The 16,006-nt window shown below is 42.3% G+C and overlaps 3 protein-coding genes across 3 annotated transcripts; 2 read left to right on the top strand and 1 right to left on the bottom strand.

The window, feature by feature from the left end:
* Positions 1-10,860: 10,860 nt before the first annotated feature.
* Positions 10,861-11,503, top strand: BT62DRAFT_923831 (uncharacterized protein; the record flags this gene model as incomplete). Its single annotated transcript, XM_043184549.1, has 3 exons — positions 10,861-11,096; positions 11,170-11,302; positions 11,366-11,503. 3 exons carry the CDS (start codon positions 10,861-10,863, stop codon positions 11,501-11,503), a joined length of 507 nt encoding a protein of 168 aa, XP_043034301.1.
* A 643-nt stretch (positions 11,504-12,146) lies between these two features.
* Positions 12,147-13,198, bottom strand: BT62DRAFT_574379 (uncharacterized protein). Its single transcript, XM_043181446.1, has one exon. It carries the CDS (start codon positions 13,065-13,067, stop codon positions 12,327-12,329), a length of 741 nt encoding a protein of 246 aa, XP_043034300.1. The 5' UTR covers positions 13,068-13,198; the 3' UTR covers positions 12,147-12,326.
* A 100-nt stretch (positions 13,199-13,298) lies between these two features.
* Positions 13,299-15,504, top strand: BT62DRAFT_937783 (Aldo/keto reductase). The gene is made up of 14 exons (XM_043187398.1): positions 13,299-13,521; positions 13,577-13,711; positions 13,760-13,800; positions 13,856-13,941; positions 13,995-14,105; positions 14,155-14,240; positions 14,300-14,407; positions 14,459-14,513; positions 14,562-14,597; positions 14,649-14,721; positions 14,768-15,097; positions 15,156-15,227; positions 15,279-15,318; positions 15,375-15,504. Exons 2-12 carry the CDS (start codon positions 13,651-13,653, stop codon positions 15,204-15,206), a joined length of 1,038 nt encoding a protein of 345 aa, XP_043034299.1. The 5' UTR covers positions 13,299-13,521; positions 13,577-13,650; the 3' UTR covers positions 15,207-15,227; positions 15,279-15,318; positions 15,375-15,504.
* Positions 15,505-16,006: the final 502 nt, after the last annotated feature.

The raw sequence follows: 16,006 nt of genomic DNA, 5'->3' as shown, positions 1-16,006 counted from the left end.
GGGTCTAGGTATTACAATGTGAAATACAGATGTGAAATGATAATGGTGAAATGAAATTAGTAGGTAATGGGAAGCGGCCGGAGTCCGGTGGGTAGCGTGATAGAATTCGTGGTTGGTTGAGGTGACACGGAGGCCGGCGGCATGCGCGTAACAGAGCTAATTGTTAAGCCTAAGCGTCACGTGAACTGATACACGTGATAAACAGATGTTCCTTCGCACTTCGAGGAATCACCTGAGTTCACTGATGTGTATATCCGAACGGTGTGACTCAAGGTCCAAAGTAGACTCGAGGTAGAATAGTGTGAATAAACTTTAGCTCGAAGCTGGGGTATACCAGCGAGAGCTATGGTCCTTAAATACTGTACAGTTGTCTGCTAATTTTACTACTGCCTATTGTGTGTGTCTGCGTCCATTGTGCTCGTTGTCCTTGAGCGTCGCTATCGTACATAAAAGGATGATTGTGTGTCGTCGAGCGCGGCCATCATAGTGTAACAATGGGAGGTTCTAGTTGTGCTGACCAACCTTCCCACAGTCTTGTGCCTTCTGACTCAGCGTATATAGGGGTAAAAAGAGAAGAAAAGGAAATAAATCGTAACACAATTCTTCTTCATCCATGTCTTCTTATAGTCTATAAGCTAATCCTCCACTGGTGTGAGGCAGGTCACTACTTTCAGTTTCCTCATTGTCCCCATTATCCTCTTCTCTCTCAAGAAGGGAATCGATGGATAGGTCATAGAAACTCTCTGCACCCTCTCATGGTCATGCTGTCATTCTACTATCCTGGCTGAGTACTGGGTCCAGCCATAGGGCCTGAGGTTTCTGAGGCATTGATATAGACAGAGGCTGGCAGGCTTCTAATATCAGGATCATACCAGTTTTCCCCTGTTGCTCTTGCCACCTCCACTTGCTCACAATAGAGCTGGATGTTTCACTGATATCCATTGTCAAATAACTGCTCAACCATCCTGCTACCAAAGAACCCTCAGAGTGTATGAGCAGAGATGTGGGCAGTCCCAGAGACTCATACTCTGTAGTGTCCAAGGATGGACTCATCATCTCCAAACATAGTGTTGGCACTAGGAGTTTATCAGAGAGAGGGATATTGTGGGGTTGAGGGGTGTGAGAGGGTTTCTTCTGCTGTGATAGTCTCATTTTGCTAGCAGTTTTTGCTCTAAGAATCAGAGTCAATGCTAAGCTCTTGGAATACTGGAATCAAGAGAGACTGATCAGCATATACTGGCACAAGTACAGATATGCTCTCAGACCAGAGTCCATACCAGTTGATGATGTTGGCCCTTTCTAATCAAGCCCTTTTGACTTCTCACTGCTCCTCTCAATGCTGCTTGTCATAATCTGTGGCTTTCTATCTCTGCCTGCTGCTCTCAATAATGTGCTTCTCAAGCTTGCTGTGAACTGGCTGCAGTGTGGTTCACTATCTCTGCTCTTCTTGTCAGAGAGCCTTGTCATAATTGAAGGAGACATTAGTGTCCCAGGTGGAGAAATATCAATGTATGATTTCATCTTGGGCTTTCCAGTTTTGATGCTTGTCATCAAGCCAGTCTGAGGGTGCCCTTCTCAGCCCACCACTAGTCCTGACTAAGTGGAGAATGAAAAGGGCAGGGCTGTGAGACTGTCTTTGAGAAGATGCTTGGCAGGATCTTGTAGCCAACCGAGCAGTATTGAGGGAATCTTTAGTATGGTCAGCAATCTCTTTGGTTCAAGAGGTAGTGGTAGAGTCGAAGAAGAGAGACTGCTGAAAGAAGTCCTTCAGGACCTCCTCATCCTCATGGTCAGATGGGGGTCCTGAGACTCATGGGTTTCAGAATCCTGTGAGGCAAGGGTCATGGTCTACTAGGTCATCAAGAGGGGTATCGGTGTCTTTCTTCTTCTTGAACATCCTCTTGATGCAGGCTGCTAGGCTCAGCTTCTGGTAAGGGGCTTGTTGGAGGCTGGTGAATTGTTCATTGAGACTCAGGGATGTCATAGAGTGGAAGATCTGGAGTTATGTTTTATAGGATATGTTGAATATGTTGAAACTCATTGTAGTGTCTGATTGCTTGGACAGTGATTGAATGGCATCCTTGGCACAGCTGGATGATCACCAACAATCCCAACAATGTTCCAATGATGGAAGAGAGGAGTTTAAAGAACTCTCAGTCAAAGTTCAGATCTAATAGATTGATAGAGGGCATTTGGTTTCCTCTGCACTAACTAGTATGAGGAAAGAGAAGAATCAGCTTCAAGCTAATTGTTAGATCCAAGCATCATATGGACAGAAACTCATGATAGACAGAAGCTGCCTTGCACTTCAGGCAGTCATCTGAATCTACTGGTGCACTTCTGGACCAGTGTGTCACAAGGCCAAAGAGAATTGGCTCAAGAGTAGAACAGTGTGAATAAACTTTAGCTCAAAGCTGGGGTTTACCAGCAAGAGCAAGCCTCTTAAATACCATACAAGGTTCTTCTAAATATACTACTACTATTTGTGCATTGTCAAGTCTTTTATGCCCATTGTCCTTGAGCATCAATGCTATACATAAAAGAGTGATTGTGCATTGTCAGACAACACTGTTGCATTGAAAGACAATGACAGACTTGGCTAGTTGTGATGACTAAGCTCTGTCTCACAGTCTTAAGTGCCTGTTCTAGCACCCTGACTAAGCATAAATAGGGGTTAATCAAGAAGAAGAATGGAAAAATCATAACAGTTTTGCTAGTGGCAGAATGAACTTGATTGTTATGTTAGAAAGCTGCTCATAGTAGCCAATCAGCTCAGTCATCTTGTTAATGGTTGATGAACATTTGAAGATATTTCTCCACTCTCTAGTTGATCTGCTCTCTATTTGTCTGCAGATGATAGGCAATGAAAGTGTTGCTTCAGATTTAAAGAAGATGATATAGATCTGTCATAAACTTTGATACAAATTGCAGGCCTCAGTCTGAAATTACAACTTGAGGCATATTATATTTGGCATACATCTTATCTCATAAGATCTTTGCCCACTCTTCTGATGATAGTTCTGAGAAGCATACAATGGGAATGATGGCTTTAGAGAATTAGTTGATGATCACAATAATAGCATTATAGCTATAGCATTCTAGTAGTTCAGTCACCATGTCCACTGAGATATGAGTCTATAGCACTGTTGGGACTTTATTAGAGTGTAACAGGGCTGCTTACACTCATATGCTAGATTTAGTGCATTGACACATCTTGCAGGCCTTTACATATCACTCTATATCAGCTCTTAGTTTCAGCCACCAATACTCTCATAATATCAACTCCTTTATCTTCATGATCTCAGGATGTTCTACAGTGATGTGGTCATAAGAGCAACCAATAATCTCTCCTTATAGAGCATGATCTCTTGGTATATAGAGCCTTCCATCATAGAAGATAAGATCATCTTCTTTTATCATTTCTCAATTATGATTGATTGAGAGAGCCATCTTCTGGTCCCACAGTTCAGTCTGTTATATTGCACTTTTGATATGCTCATGCATCTTCTCCTCTGTTGGCATGATTATTGCCCTAAAATGTTCTGTCTTGAGCATGATCATCTCTCTATTGATATGCATTGTATCAGACTAGCTCTAAATTTTGCAAATTTTAAACAATATATTCACATAAGTTGAAGTCTGTATAGCTAGCCATTCAAGAGCTATAGCTGAGGCTCCAAGCTGATAGCCATGCTATGCTAAGAAGACTAAGGATCAATATGGACTTAGCTAAAACAACTTTGCATTGGGTTAATAACCTTGAAGTCAAAATTGAACTTAGAGGAATAACACCACTATAGTAAAATACCAAGTCAATTTAGACTTAGAAACAGTACTATGTTTGAGCCAATTCTAAATGCCATCAGGGCTGGTATAGTATAGTCTAGCTCAGGAGTTTATTACTATGACTAACAGTGAAGTACAAGATCTAGCTAGCATCCAAACCAGGAGTAAAAGCAAAGTGAAACTCATTAGCCTATAGCTAGCATATCAGATCTGATGCAAAATACATGAGATGAGAATTCCTCAAGCATGAATAATTAAAGAGGCACAAATTTCAGAGGATGAGCCATAATTAGAGAGCTCAGCTACCTCAGATCACCATGATTGGCACTAAAACCATCTTAACTGACAATCAATCATGATCAATAGCAAGTCCAGAAGTAATAAGCAGAATCACAGAATGATCAATTATATAGTAAATATTCATTGACTATAGAAATAGAGAGCTGGAGGCTTCTCAGATCATCTGAAAAGAATATATGAGACATGCCAAGGCAGGATAATAATCTAATTTTGGAGCTAACTGAGTAAAATAAGCAACCAGACTAAATTATTTATAGATTCTGTATTGGTTAGTTATATATAAAAGCAGGATAAGAGGGAATCATGTGGCAGGCAACCTATTTCTGTGATTTAGGCATTCTAGCTCTCAGTAGTTAGTCTCTGTATCAGCAGTTTTGTGTGTAACCTCAACTTGGATAGCTATTATTACTAAGTCACTCTATATTAAATAAGAATTGAAGTCTTCACTGGACTTTGGGCTTTGGCATAATTTGGGTTCTGGCTTAATAAGAGTTTTGGCATCTGAGTATCAGTTCTTTGGTTTCAAGGACTGCTAGCTAGCCATAGGTGCAGTCAGCCAAGCCTAAGTGCTTGAGAGACTTGGTATTGGATTTCAGCATTTATTGGGTTTCAGAGTATTTTAAGTTAAGCTGGGCACTGTAGCTCCACATTTTAAGTCTCAATTCACATACCATGTCTTATTTCTATCACCCTTGTAGATATTGCATCTTAAGATATAAACTAGCCTTAAATAAACTATCTTTATATCTTTATATTTGATTTATCTGAGTCTGCAGAGTGCTTCTATCATACTCAAATCATCTGAACTCACCCATATTTGTGATCATGCATTGAGTGGTTAGATGTTGGTGTTTAAGAGTTCATTCCTCATTTGCCTCTCTTAGTCACTTAGCCATTACCAAGCACATCACTATTGTTGTCCTTTTTCTAGCTATGGTCTGTCTGATGACTGAGGAGATCTGCCTTCTTGTTCACTGTTTCTGTCTTGTGCTGAAGCAAAAAGTCATATTTGGCCAGTTCTGTCACCCACTGGGCCTGTCATCAGTTTAGCTTCTGAGAAAGTCAGAAATACTGAAGGTTTTGATGATCCATCCAGATTTCAAACTTTTGAATTGCCTTTATAAGATAATGCCACCATTCAGACAAGGCAAGCATGATCACAAGTAGCTCTTTGTCATAAATCTCATAATTTCTCTCCATGATTGTGAGAGCCTTAGAGAGGAACATGACCAGTCTCTATCTTCCTTCTTGCTCTTGGGAGAGTATAGCTCTGATGGCTCTATCACTGGAGTTGGCCTCTACTCAAAATCTTTCTTTTCTTATTGGTATTGCCAATACCATATCCTCAGCTAGCTGTTTCTTCAGCCTTTGGAACACATCCTTCTGTGCTGTTTTCTATATTTATAGGGTGTTGCCCATCAATTGCATTATCAGATATACTATTCAGCTGTAGTCTTTGATGAACTGTCAGTAGAAGTTGGTGAATCCCAAGAAGAATTGGAGCTTCTTTTTTTTGGTTGGAGTTGGCTATTCTGTCACTTTTGCAATCTTGACTGGGTCTATTCAGATACTCTCTTCACTAATGATGACATCCAAATACTCTATCTCCACTACCTTGAACTCACACTTCTCTGCTTTAAGAAATAATTTGTGCTTTCTCATAAGAGTAAAGACCTGTCAGACAAACTATCAGTATTCTTCTCTATCTCCCAATATGATTAGAATGTTGTCCAGATAAATCATGACCTTTTCTATGACAATAAGATCCTTAAAAATGTTGTTCATCATCCACTGGAAGGTTTTCAGGGAGTTAGTAAGTCTGAAGAACATTACTATAGACTTGAACAGTTCTCTGTTTGTACAGAAGGCAGCCTTCCATTTGTCATCCTCCTTAATTTGGATATTATATCTCCAGTGTATGTCCAGTTTGATGTAATATTAGGCACCACACAATTTGTCTATGAGTTCCAAGATAAGCAGAAGATAATAGTGATTCTTGATTGTCATTTCATTAAGCTTTTGATAGTCTTGGACCAGCCTCAGTTTTCTGTCCTTTTTTACAAAAAAGAAGAGAGATGCTATTGGCAATTTTGAAGGATAAATTCTCCTGCTGGATAAGTTCTCATCCATAAATTTGTCAAGTTCTAGTTGTTCATGGTAACCAAGAGAGTAGGTCTTGCAATTGAGATTAATATTAGTGTTGGGAATCAGCTTGATTGCATGATTCTATAGTTTGAGTTCTGAAAGTTCATCAAAGTTCTTCTTCTTGAACAGGTTATAAAAATCACAAGCCCACTCTAGCACCATCTCCTCAAATGTTTTGAGTTCCTTTTTCTCATTGGCCTTCACAGCTAAGTCATTAGCATGATATATAACCTGCACATGGATTGCCCTTTTCATGTCTACCACCAGAATCATTTCTCTCTTCTCCATCTCTTTGTCCTATCTATCATCTTTGTCCTCATCTGATAGGACAAATGGAGTTTTGCAGCATTGACACTGGGAAAATATAACTTGTCCTGTCTTCCAATTGATTAGGGGATTATGCCAGATCAACCAGTCATAACCAAGAAAGATTTCCTTGGTTCCTAAGTTGGTGATAGCCAAGTTGATTCACTTGGCATGGTTCTCAATGGTCATTTGAAGTTCAACAAACTCCATAATTGAGCCAGCTTGGTTTCAAATCCTGTCAGCATTATATATAGGAATAGAGGCTGCAGTTGCCCTTGTGAGGAGATTGTGCTTAGTGATGAAAGCACAATTGATCAAGCTTCTAGTACAGCCACTGTCTATTAGTGCAGTGACTGAATGCATGAACTGGTTAGTCAGGGTATCAATTTGGACCTTGATGATAAGGTCCTTACCAATGGTCTTCTATCATTGAATGTACTATTGGAGTTTCTGGAGTTTGTCCAGCCACTCTAATGCATGATTTCTTTCAGCTTTTCTCATTTTCTCTACCATCTTATCAATGACTTCTTTGGCTCAGGCCTTGTGTATTCAGTTCTTGAGTACCATCTTAGCTTTCTCTTCAGTCTTAGCATTACAGACAGCTTGCCAGATCCACTCCATGTTGAACAGCTTGAGCCATCTAGTGAGGGTCTCTCCCTCTGTTTAACCTGTAGGCAGTTGAGTTTTTAATTTTTGTGATTCTTTTGGTGGTCTTAGTGTAGTGGAAATAGATCAGGGTATATTCAAATGTGTGAATAATTTACTTATAACTACAGAAGCACCATAAGCTTGTCCAACAGCTACATGAGACACACTATGAAGTCCATTGACTGATCAAGTGGAATTGCTCACTCATCAGCTCTATCTTTCACTTTCTCAATCTTTGTATCCTTTTCATTGTTCTTGATTGCTTCTGCTTCTTTTTGAAGTTCAGTGATCTGTGCTCAGATATCCTCTTGTATGCATTTTTTCTTTGGGCAGTTCTTTAACATGTGGCTCTTCTTGCCACAATTGAAGCACTTTTCTTCCTTCCTTCTTGAGCCAGTTGATATCCATTGGCTTGCCAGTTCTGGTGAAGATAGTTCCAAAGCTGTTCTTTTTCTCTCTAAAGAAAAGTGTGTTGTCAGCTTTAGGCAAGGTTGACTGATTATCAGGTTTGATGCTCAAGGGATTCTTCTGATTGTTCTGCTGAAAACTCCTGACCATCTTCTGTTATTGTCACTTTCTATTTATGATTGCAATTCTTTCCTTTCATTCATCATGTCCTGATATCTGCAATCATCTTAGTGTATAATGGAGGAACCCTAAGTTTGAGAGCTTCAACAAGGTGCCTATTCTCAGTGAGGTCCTCTCAGACTCTAGCAAGCTTAGCAAGTCATTCCAGATTGTTGAAGTATTCAACCACCATCTTGTCATCTATATATAACTCCTTTATCTTGTTCTTATATATTTCTTGAATAGTGAGGTTGAGGAATTTATCACAGATGGCAGCTTTGAAGGTGGGCCAAGATGGTAGACAATGATGCCTCCTGATCATAGAATATAAGTCTGCAAGCTGTAGAGTCCACCACTTTTTGGCCTTGTCTTCAAAGTATGAGATAGTGAAAGTGACTCAATATATGTCAACAGAGAGATAGGCTAAGTATACTTGAAAGTAAGTCTCATAGTCAATAAGAAATCAGCCTATGTCATCAGATTGCCTCTTGAAGGGTCAAGACTTTCACACTAGATCAAGTTTACATTGGATTAGAGTCACATTGGCCACTAGAGGACCTATCAGATTGAGATATTCCACAAACAGTGAATGATGCTATTCCTGGGGCAGTCCCAGAAGGGAGTACAGAGATCCATCATTTGCAATTGAACTTCCAAACATTGTGCCTGGCTTCTTTATGATTCATTCATTGACAATATTGAAGCCTAATTGTCAGGCTTTGAGGTTATCCTGTTCTTCTTCTGATTGGTCACTGGATTCTGTCTTATCAGCAGGTGGTTGACCAGCAAATATCTGAATTCCTTGACTATCCTTCTAGGGGTTTCAAGATAGGAGGGCTAGTTCAGCATGATAGAATAGATGTCAAAAGACCAAGGAATGTGTTGATCAAATAGATGGTGCTATATAAATAGTGCATTGTGGCAGGACAAGTGAGGTATTTGGTATTGGTCAGACTTCATATTTGGACTGGTATGCTGGTAGCTCAGCTATCAGATCCTCAGAGTAGGCTTCATTGTATAAATAAATAGCCTGTTCAGTAGCACTATACTGTAAAATGTTAATCTTTTCTTGATCATCCACAAGTTGATACTTTCTTCCTGAAGAGACCACTCTCCAGACAACATCTCTCAGGATTTCTATCACACATTTCCTAAATAGCCAGTAGAATTCTTTCTTTCACTCTTGGTATATTTCTCTACTAAGCCAGTTATCATCAGTTGCTTCTTTTCCCTCATTAAGGAGCTCCTTGAGTAATCTGTATGCTGAGAGAACTCTCATCACCTTTACCATCACTGGAGAGCTCTCCTTCTCAACTGAATTCAGAGTGAGTAGGAGGCTGAACTCTAAGTTAGAAAGGACTGATGATGGGCTGCTGTTCTTTGCTGTCTGTTGCTGCTGCTTCTGCTGTTATGTATTCATGATGCTGACAGATGAAGTTGTCATCTCAGAATAGTCAACTAACTCAGGATCTAAGAAGTCATCAGATGACATTGTCACTGATATATGTGAGTTCAGGTCTTTAGATTTTATAAGCAGAAAGAGAAGTAGTTTGGGGGCTGGAGGAAAGATGAGCTATTCAGATACTTCAGGCTCTGACTTGGACCAACTGGACTCTCAGAAGAGTCATCAGACTTCACCTTGAGTGGTAAGCCTAAAATATCAGAGATTATTGGTGGACCATGATACTGTATCATAGTCATTATACTGTGTGCACCAATGCTCTGAGTCATGTTTCTGCTTATTTCAGTAGTTAGAATGATCTGACCCAAGTAGATCTGATGTGATAAAGGTTTCTTGAGAATTTTCATTGCTGTTGAGGTCAAATTCTGAGGGGACTCTAGAGTCATACAGACTCTGAGTCTCAGAGATGGAGTTATAGATAGACTTTAGGGGTGAAGCCACTCTGAGGGCACTACTAAGGGAGTCTTGAGCACAGTCTCCAATTCTGTGTTTAGAGGGGGCAGTGAAAGAGTCAGAAGAGAGAATGGCATCAAGGATGTCATCAGGAAGATCTTTGATAAGTCTAGCTGGAACTAGAGAGAAGTGTGCCAGGATTCTATTGAAGTGGTGCCTCTGCTGCTCTAAAGAGAGGCTGTTTCATCAGAGTCAAGGCAGATATTGGAAGTTGCTAAGCAAGCCAGTTTCTTCTCTTTGCTCTTCATTAATAGCACCTGCAGATGGCTGGTTGGTTTTGGGTATAAGTTCTTGTGTGAGCTTATTGGTGGTTCCAGAAGTATTGACTGGAAGATCATAGAGGGAGTGAATGGGGGTGATATTTCATTGAATTCTGTAATATATATAGAGGGACTGATAATATCTGATTATCTAAGCAGTAATTGACTGGTTGCTATAATAGAGGAAGATAAGAATGAGAAGCCCAAGCAAGGTGCCAATGAGGGCACTCAAGAGCCTAAAGAAATTTGATGTGATGTTGAGGGTAGCAGACATTCAGCTTCCTTTACAGTCTAGCTGTATAAGAAAGAGAAAGATTGAAGCTTTAAGCTAATTGTTAGATCTGCTCAACACATGACTGTAACATGTGGTAAACTAGCACTGTATCATATTTGTACAATCATGCTAGAGTCCACTTATGTGTTTCTGAATCTATATATCAAGATGTTCCAATGATAAGCTCAAGAGGGAGAAGCAGTATAGATAAAAGTTTAGCTCAAAGCTGAGATATACTAGTGAGAGCTGTTCTACTTATATACATGTCTGGCATTGATAAATATAGTCCTAGTGCTATTATATCTCTCTGCATTGCAATGCTATAGTGTCTGGTCATTGGATATGAGGTGAATGGATATTGTTTGTTGTCAAGATGGCCTTGACCATTATTATCATGACTCACCTATTGTGTCCATCATCTCACATGGCAACTGTCCCATGATCCTCAGTGCCCAGTAATAAGATAGATGCCTGATAAGATAAGATAAGATATAAAAAAGATAGGAAAATTGTAACATCCATTGATTTTCTCTTTCCTTCTCAGTTTTCTGATCTGCCATTTATAGGTCACATTGACTCAGCTTGCAAATGAGGTGTTGGGCAATCATTCACTTCAGAACTTGATTTTCCTCATCAAGCAAGACTTTGAGTGCATCCAGATGGCTCACTCACTTGCTCTCCCATTCCAGAAGTACCTGACTATTCACTCTTTCACTGGGACTATCCATAGCAATCATAAGCATTGTGCAGCTCAGGCCATGGTTGCTGCACATGTGCAAGCTCATGCTGCTCAAGCACAAGCCTATGTGACTCTGGCTTCAGTTCCAGCTTCAGTTGTGGCTCCTTCTGCTCCTGTCCTCACTGTTGAAGTTCCAAGAGTAGGACCTCAAAAGCAGTGAGTAATAGGTCTCTGCCAGTGTTTATTCCTTCTAATTTGTTCTCTCTTTTGACTAGCCTACTAAGCACAGCTGCTGTCTCACCAAATCAAAGGCCATTGCCAAGAACACTTCAGATGAAGAAGCTAGCACTGTTGCTGCCATGGAAGAGGATACCATTATGGGTAATCTCAACATTCCAGCAAGTACACAACCAACTGACTTGGTGCCATTTTTCCTAGCTTGTATCAACTGCACTACTGATACTGTCTTGACTCACTTTTGACAGATGGTCATTGATGATGATGTCAAGATAGTCATCAATCAAGACCCATCTTCTGGCAACATCATTGAAGGGCACAAGGTCTCTCTCCCAAAGTTCATCAAGCACAAGAACAAGTCATACTTGGTGCATCACTATCCCTAATCTCTGCAATTTATGCTAAATAATATTCCTTGTTTTTGTAGAAGGCTAAGGAGCATCATCCAAAGATGATATTACTCCCCTGTGCTGCCATTCCAGACATAGACTTATCCTCACATCTCCATCAGCTCCTTCCATTCCTCCTCAGAGAACTTCATCTCGCAAACCTTGCATGGTGCCTCTGCTAGTACAGCTCAGGTAAACAAACATAAACTAATCTACCTCGGTAGCTCGTAAGGAAGGAAATAGAACGTAAAGTAAAGTAGCATAAAGTACAGCATAAGAAAAGAGTGATAAGCAAGTGTATATAGCTCAAGGGGCGTGATGTGAGACAGGAAAAACGGCAATTGTACCATGTTTGGCTTGTGTTTATTTGTGAAGAGGGCCGGCCAGACACTTGACTTATATTCCGCCAAATCTTTCCGGCTAGACGTATGCATGCAGTATGCCAGTAAGGGATATCCATATCAATACCCGACTATTTTTCGTTCCTGATAACCCACCAAGCAGGAAACGGCGGAGTGAGTCCGAGATAAAAGCGAGACACCGATTGGGGCCAATCAGGGCCATCGTTAAAAGAGAATTTGGACGAGACGAAGGAAGGACGTATAGTAAAGGAGGGGAACCTCTGCAGAGTCCATGATGCGCGACATCTCGATGATTAATGTTTTGATGGCTTGTTGGCGCAAGGCGCGATACAGGACATGATACGAAAACGTGATGGACCGCTTCCAGGGCGTCGTACCCTCTGTGACAGTTGGGGGAAACGTTCCCAAACGGTCAGATTCGGCTATGCAGGGTCAAGCTGGTCAGACCTTGCATAGAGCTATACCAGGGCAGAGAATGCTGAAGAAGCACGCAGATATGGATGTTCGGGAGGTGAATGTTGATCATATAAAGGTAACAGCATCGTCGAAGCCGGGTGGAAATCAGGGCTAGAATATGAACGAGAAATTAATATGGAGGACACATACTTCGAAATGTTTGTTTCGATATAGCCATCGTTTGGCGAATATAACATAAACAGGTCCATGGAAAACGTAAGTAAAGGAGCGAGAGGTGGCCTGACTTTAAACCATTGGGAATTAGAAGCAACCAGATCAGCAAATGAATTGACTTGGGAGGGAATTGAGAGGGAGTTGGTGTGAGCGGGGGTGTATGTGATGGTGGGAGGATGATGGGGCGGTGGAGAATGTTGAGGTAGATAAAGGAGCCAACGATATAGGGATCGGCCGGGAAGGTTGGACCATTGGTAAGGCGTACAGGGGGAGGAAAGGGCAGATGATATAATATGGCAAGAATTGAGATGATCAGTGTATAGCGTGGGTGAAGAGGGCAGAATCGGGGCGGGCGGGGGCACGTTGTATTGATGTATTGTTGAAACAATTAATCCATACGTTTCACCTCGATAGATCCATGCGCAAAGAGGCAGAGAGGAATGGACGAAGGAAACGGAGGGCGAGGCGAGATAATATTCTGAGCTGCTTGCATACGCAAGCGTTGGGGTTAGGCCAGGGACCAGAGAGGGTCGAAAGTATCGGACAGAGCCGCAAGATGCTGCAGCCATCTCGCAGTTTTGAGGCCATTGTTCCTGAGCATGGATTCAGTCGGAGAGTGCCAGCACGAGGATCTGGGTGAAATGTAGCAATGTCAGCAAGGTTAGTGAGGCTTGCATTGGAAAGGTTAGTTATGAATTGTGAAGGAAGTTGGAGCCGGGCCAAGGCCCTGGGGGGTCCCGGGCCGCTGTTCCGATCGTTCACCGCGGAAACAAAATTTCTTTTCCTTACCTTACCCACCATCATCATCCTACGCCGTATGGAGTCTCTGTTCCCATGCCTCCCTTCTTTTCGGAGCAGCATGGTAAACGCGTACCGGTGGCAGTCGCTTTGGTCAGCAGCAATTCAATGTGCTCACTCAGCAAGAACCCGCTCTACTATTTAAAATAGCCACGGGGCCAATCTTTGCCGGTATAAAAAGGCATATGCTATCTCTGTCGAGACTTGCACTTTTACCACGACAATGTACGTGCTTGTCGCTTCTGCATACCCACTTGAAGCTTATTGCTTTTATCCCTAGTGGCCTCACATTCGCGCTTACGAATTGCTACCATGTCGACGGACGCTACAACACCAATCTTTGACCCTAAGAACATGCCGTTCCGGAGGCTAGGGCCCAGTGGGCTGAGAGTGCCGTTGTTTTCTCTCGGCGGATGTTAGTGCTATACTTCTTCTTCTTGGCTGACGCGCTGACTAGTTACAGGGCTAACGTACGGAGGTACTGTTGTCGGTGACCCAGTCAAAGTACGCTCTCCTTCGACAGATACTGTAGTTTTCTTACTAATCTGATGATACATAGGAAATCATCAAGACGGCATTCGAGAATGGCATCAACATGTTCGACACCGCAGAGGCCTATGAGAAGGGCAAATCTGAAATAGAAATGTGAGCCCCTCCCATCTTCTCCTCTTTCATTCAACGCTGAATTGGATTTGTAGGGGTCGTGCCATTAAAGAGCTCGGATACTGCAGGTCGGATCTCGTGATATCGACGAAAATTTTCTTCGGGGTACGCTCTGGACATAACGGCTCTGGCCTGTCCAGGAAACAGTTCGTTCTCACTCGTTTTGTGCGAAGCGTCAATTGACCCGAGCTTCAGTATCATCGAGGGCACTCAAGAGAGTCTTGCTCGCCTTCAAATGGACTACGTTGACGTGATATTTGCTCATCGTCACGATGCTAATGGTGACTATTAGTCCACAGGCCAATTGTAATCCACTAATCCATATCCTCTTTCCTCTTAGTCCCGATGGAGGAAATTGTCCGGGCCTTCAACTTCGTGATTGACAAGGGTTGGGCCTTTTATTGGGGAACATCGGAATGGAGTGCGCGTGAAATAGAGGAAGCGTATCGTGTGTTATATCCTTCTTCTATCTTTTACTTTGTGTCTCACATCCATGCAGACATTGCTGATAGACTCGGCCTCCAGGGTCCCATAGCTGAGCAGTGCCAGCACCAGTATGTTCTTTCTTCATGCCGTCATACCCTTGCTAACTTGTTCCAAAGCATGCTTCATCGCGAACGACCAGAGAAGGAATACGCGTATGTTTTTTTAAAGGGTTCTTCTTGTCCACTACTAATTAATCACCGCAGCCCACTTTACAAGAAGTATGGTATCAGCACTACCACATGGTCATCTCTTGCCAGTGGACTTCTAACTGGGAAGGTGTGTTACTTTTTCTGACCTCCATCACATACTGAAAGGTCTCCAGTATAACAACGGAATTCCACCCGGTTCACGCTTCGATCTTAAAGCCGACTTTTTCAAGGATACCCGCGCCGCCCTGAACGCCCCTGAAGGACAAGAGAAGATTCGCAAAGTCAAAGAGCTCACCAAGATTGCTGAAGAGCTTGGAGCATCGACCGCGGCTCTGGCTCTTGCATGGGTAGCGAGGAACACGAATACAGGAACAGTTATTTTAGGAGCGTCGAAACCTGAACAACTGCTTGAGAACCTGAAGGCCCTGGAGGTACTGCCAAAGTTGACGGATGATGTATTGGTGAGGATCGAGGAAGTGCTGAACAACAAGCCGGCGCCATTGGTGGGTTTGATTTCTATCGTGCTCTCGGACGCTGAAGATGCTGACGTGCTTTCTGTAGCCCACGTACAGCAGACTGCCTTTGGATGCCTTGGTGAAGAACCGCTTTTGAATGCAAGGAGTGATAGTTTTTGTACGTTACTTGTCATTACTGACATCAGTTTGATATTGATACAGGCAATAGGCTTGTAAGCTGTACAGACATTAGTTCGACTATTTCATAGGTCAGCATGATCTTTCTCTTTCTATGTCCCTCTGAAGCCTTATCTTTATTCTTCAGTATAGGCAATGTATGAAACCGAATGGCATGTCGTTCTGTGGATGCGTGGAGTGCTGCCATCGCCGAGTATAGCCATTTTCCGCTCCTTTTGATCTTTTCTCTGGAAAGGAGGGGATGCACAGCGCCCTAGAAGTTATTAGGCCTGATGAAAGTAAGCCGTTGCCTGGCCCAGCCAACGGTAAGTCGTGCCTGTTACCTCAAAGGCCACCAACATGTTAAGGAAATGTATACCGTGTCAACTTACTTCTTGGTGATGACACACTCTAATCCTGCACAAGTTCATACTCTGCTGGTTTTGATTTTCACATTTTCAGCTCATTGGCGTTCATTGCCAAAAGGGGACGTCTTTCTCTGACGACGATTTCTTTTCGTCTTTCGGTGTTTCCGTGCCGTTTTGAGCGGCTATCACTCTACTTACCGGTCCCTTTTCTGTGCAGCCGCTCTTTTCCTGTCATACAAAGAAACCGGTGGCTGAACATGCATACGTGGGCTCTCCAATTGTTCGGGTCCGCGTTCCAACTTGCTTGCGGCAAAGACTGATGTTTCCTGTCCAAGTGACAGTCATACTTCGTTGATGAGAATGCAGACCGTGATTCCCTTGATGGTTAGAATGAATCATGTCTCCTTCACTT

This window comes from Guyanagaster necrorhizus (genome assembly GCF_019112545.1).
Source record: "Guyanagaster necrorhizus MCA 3950 unplaced genomic scaffold BT62scaffold_45, whole genome shotgun sequence".
NCBI classification, from domain to species: Eukaryota; Fungi; Basidiomycota; class Agaricomycetes; order Agaricales; family Physalacriaceae; genus Guyanagaster; species Guyanagaster necrorhizus.
Note: the sequence above shows the minus strand (reverse complement) of the source record. Positions and strands in the feature narration are given on the sequence as shown.

What these genes read in the sequence shown, in the direction of transcription:
- BT62DRAFT_574379 (XM_043181446.1), bottom strand. Translation starts at nt 13,067, where the DNA reads ATGGCTGCAGCATCTTGCGGCTCTGTCCGATACTTTCGACCCTCTCTG.
- BT62DRAFT_937783 (XM_043187398.1), top strand. Translation starts at nt 13,651, where the DNA reads ATGCCGTTCCGGAGGCTAGGGCCCAGTGGGCTGAGAGTGCCGTTGTTT. An exon ending in GCTGAGCAGTGCCAGCACCA is followed by an intron (nt 14,514 to 14,561) that starts GTATGTTCTTTC and finishes CTTGTTCCAAAG; the next exon opens with CATGCTTCATCGCGAACGAC. An exon ending in CGACCAGAGAAGGAATACGC is followed by an intron (nt 14,598 to 14,648) that starts GTATGTTTTTTT and finishes TAATCACCGCAG; the next exon opens with CCCACTTTACAAGAAGTATG.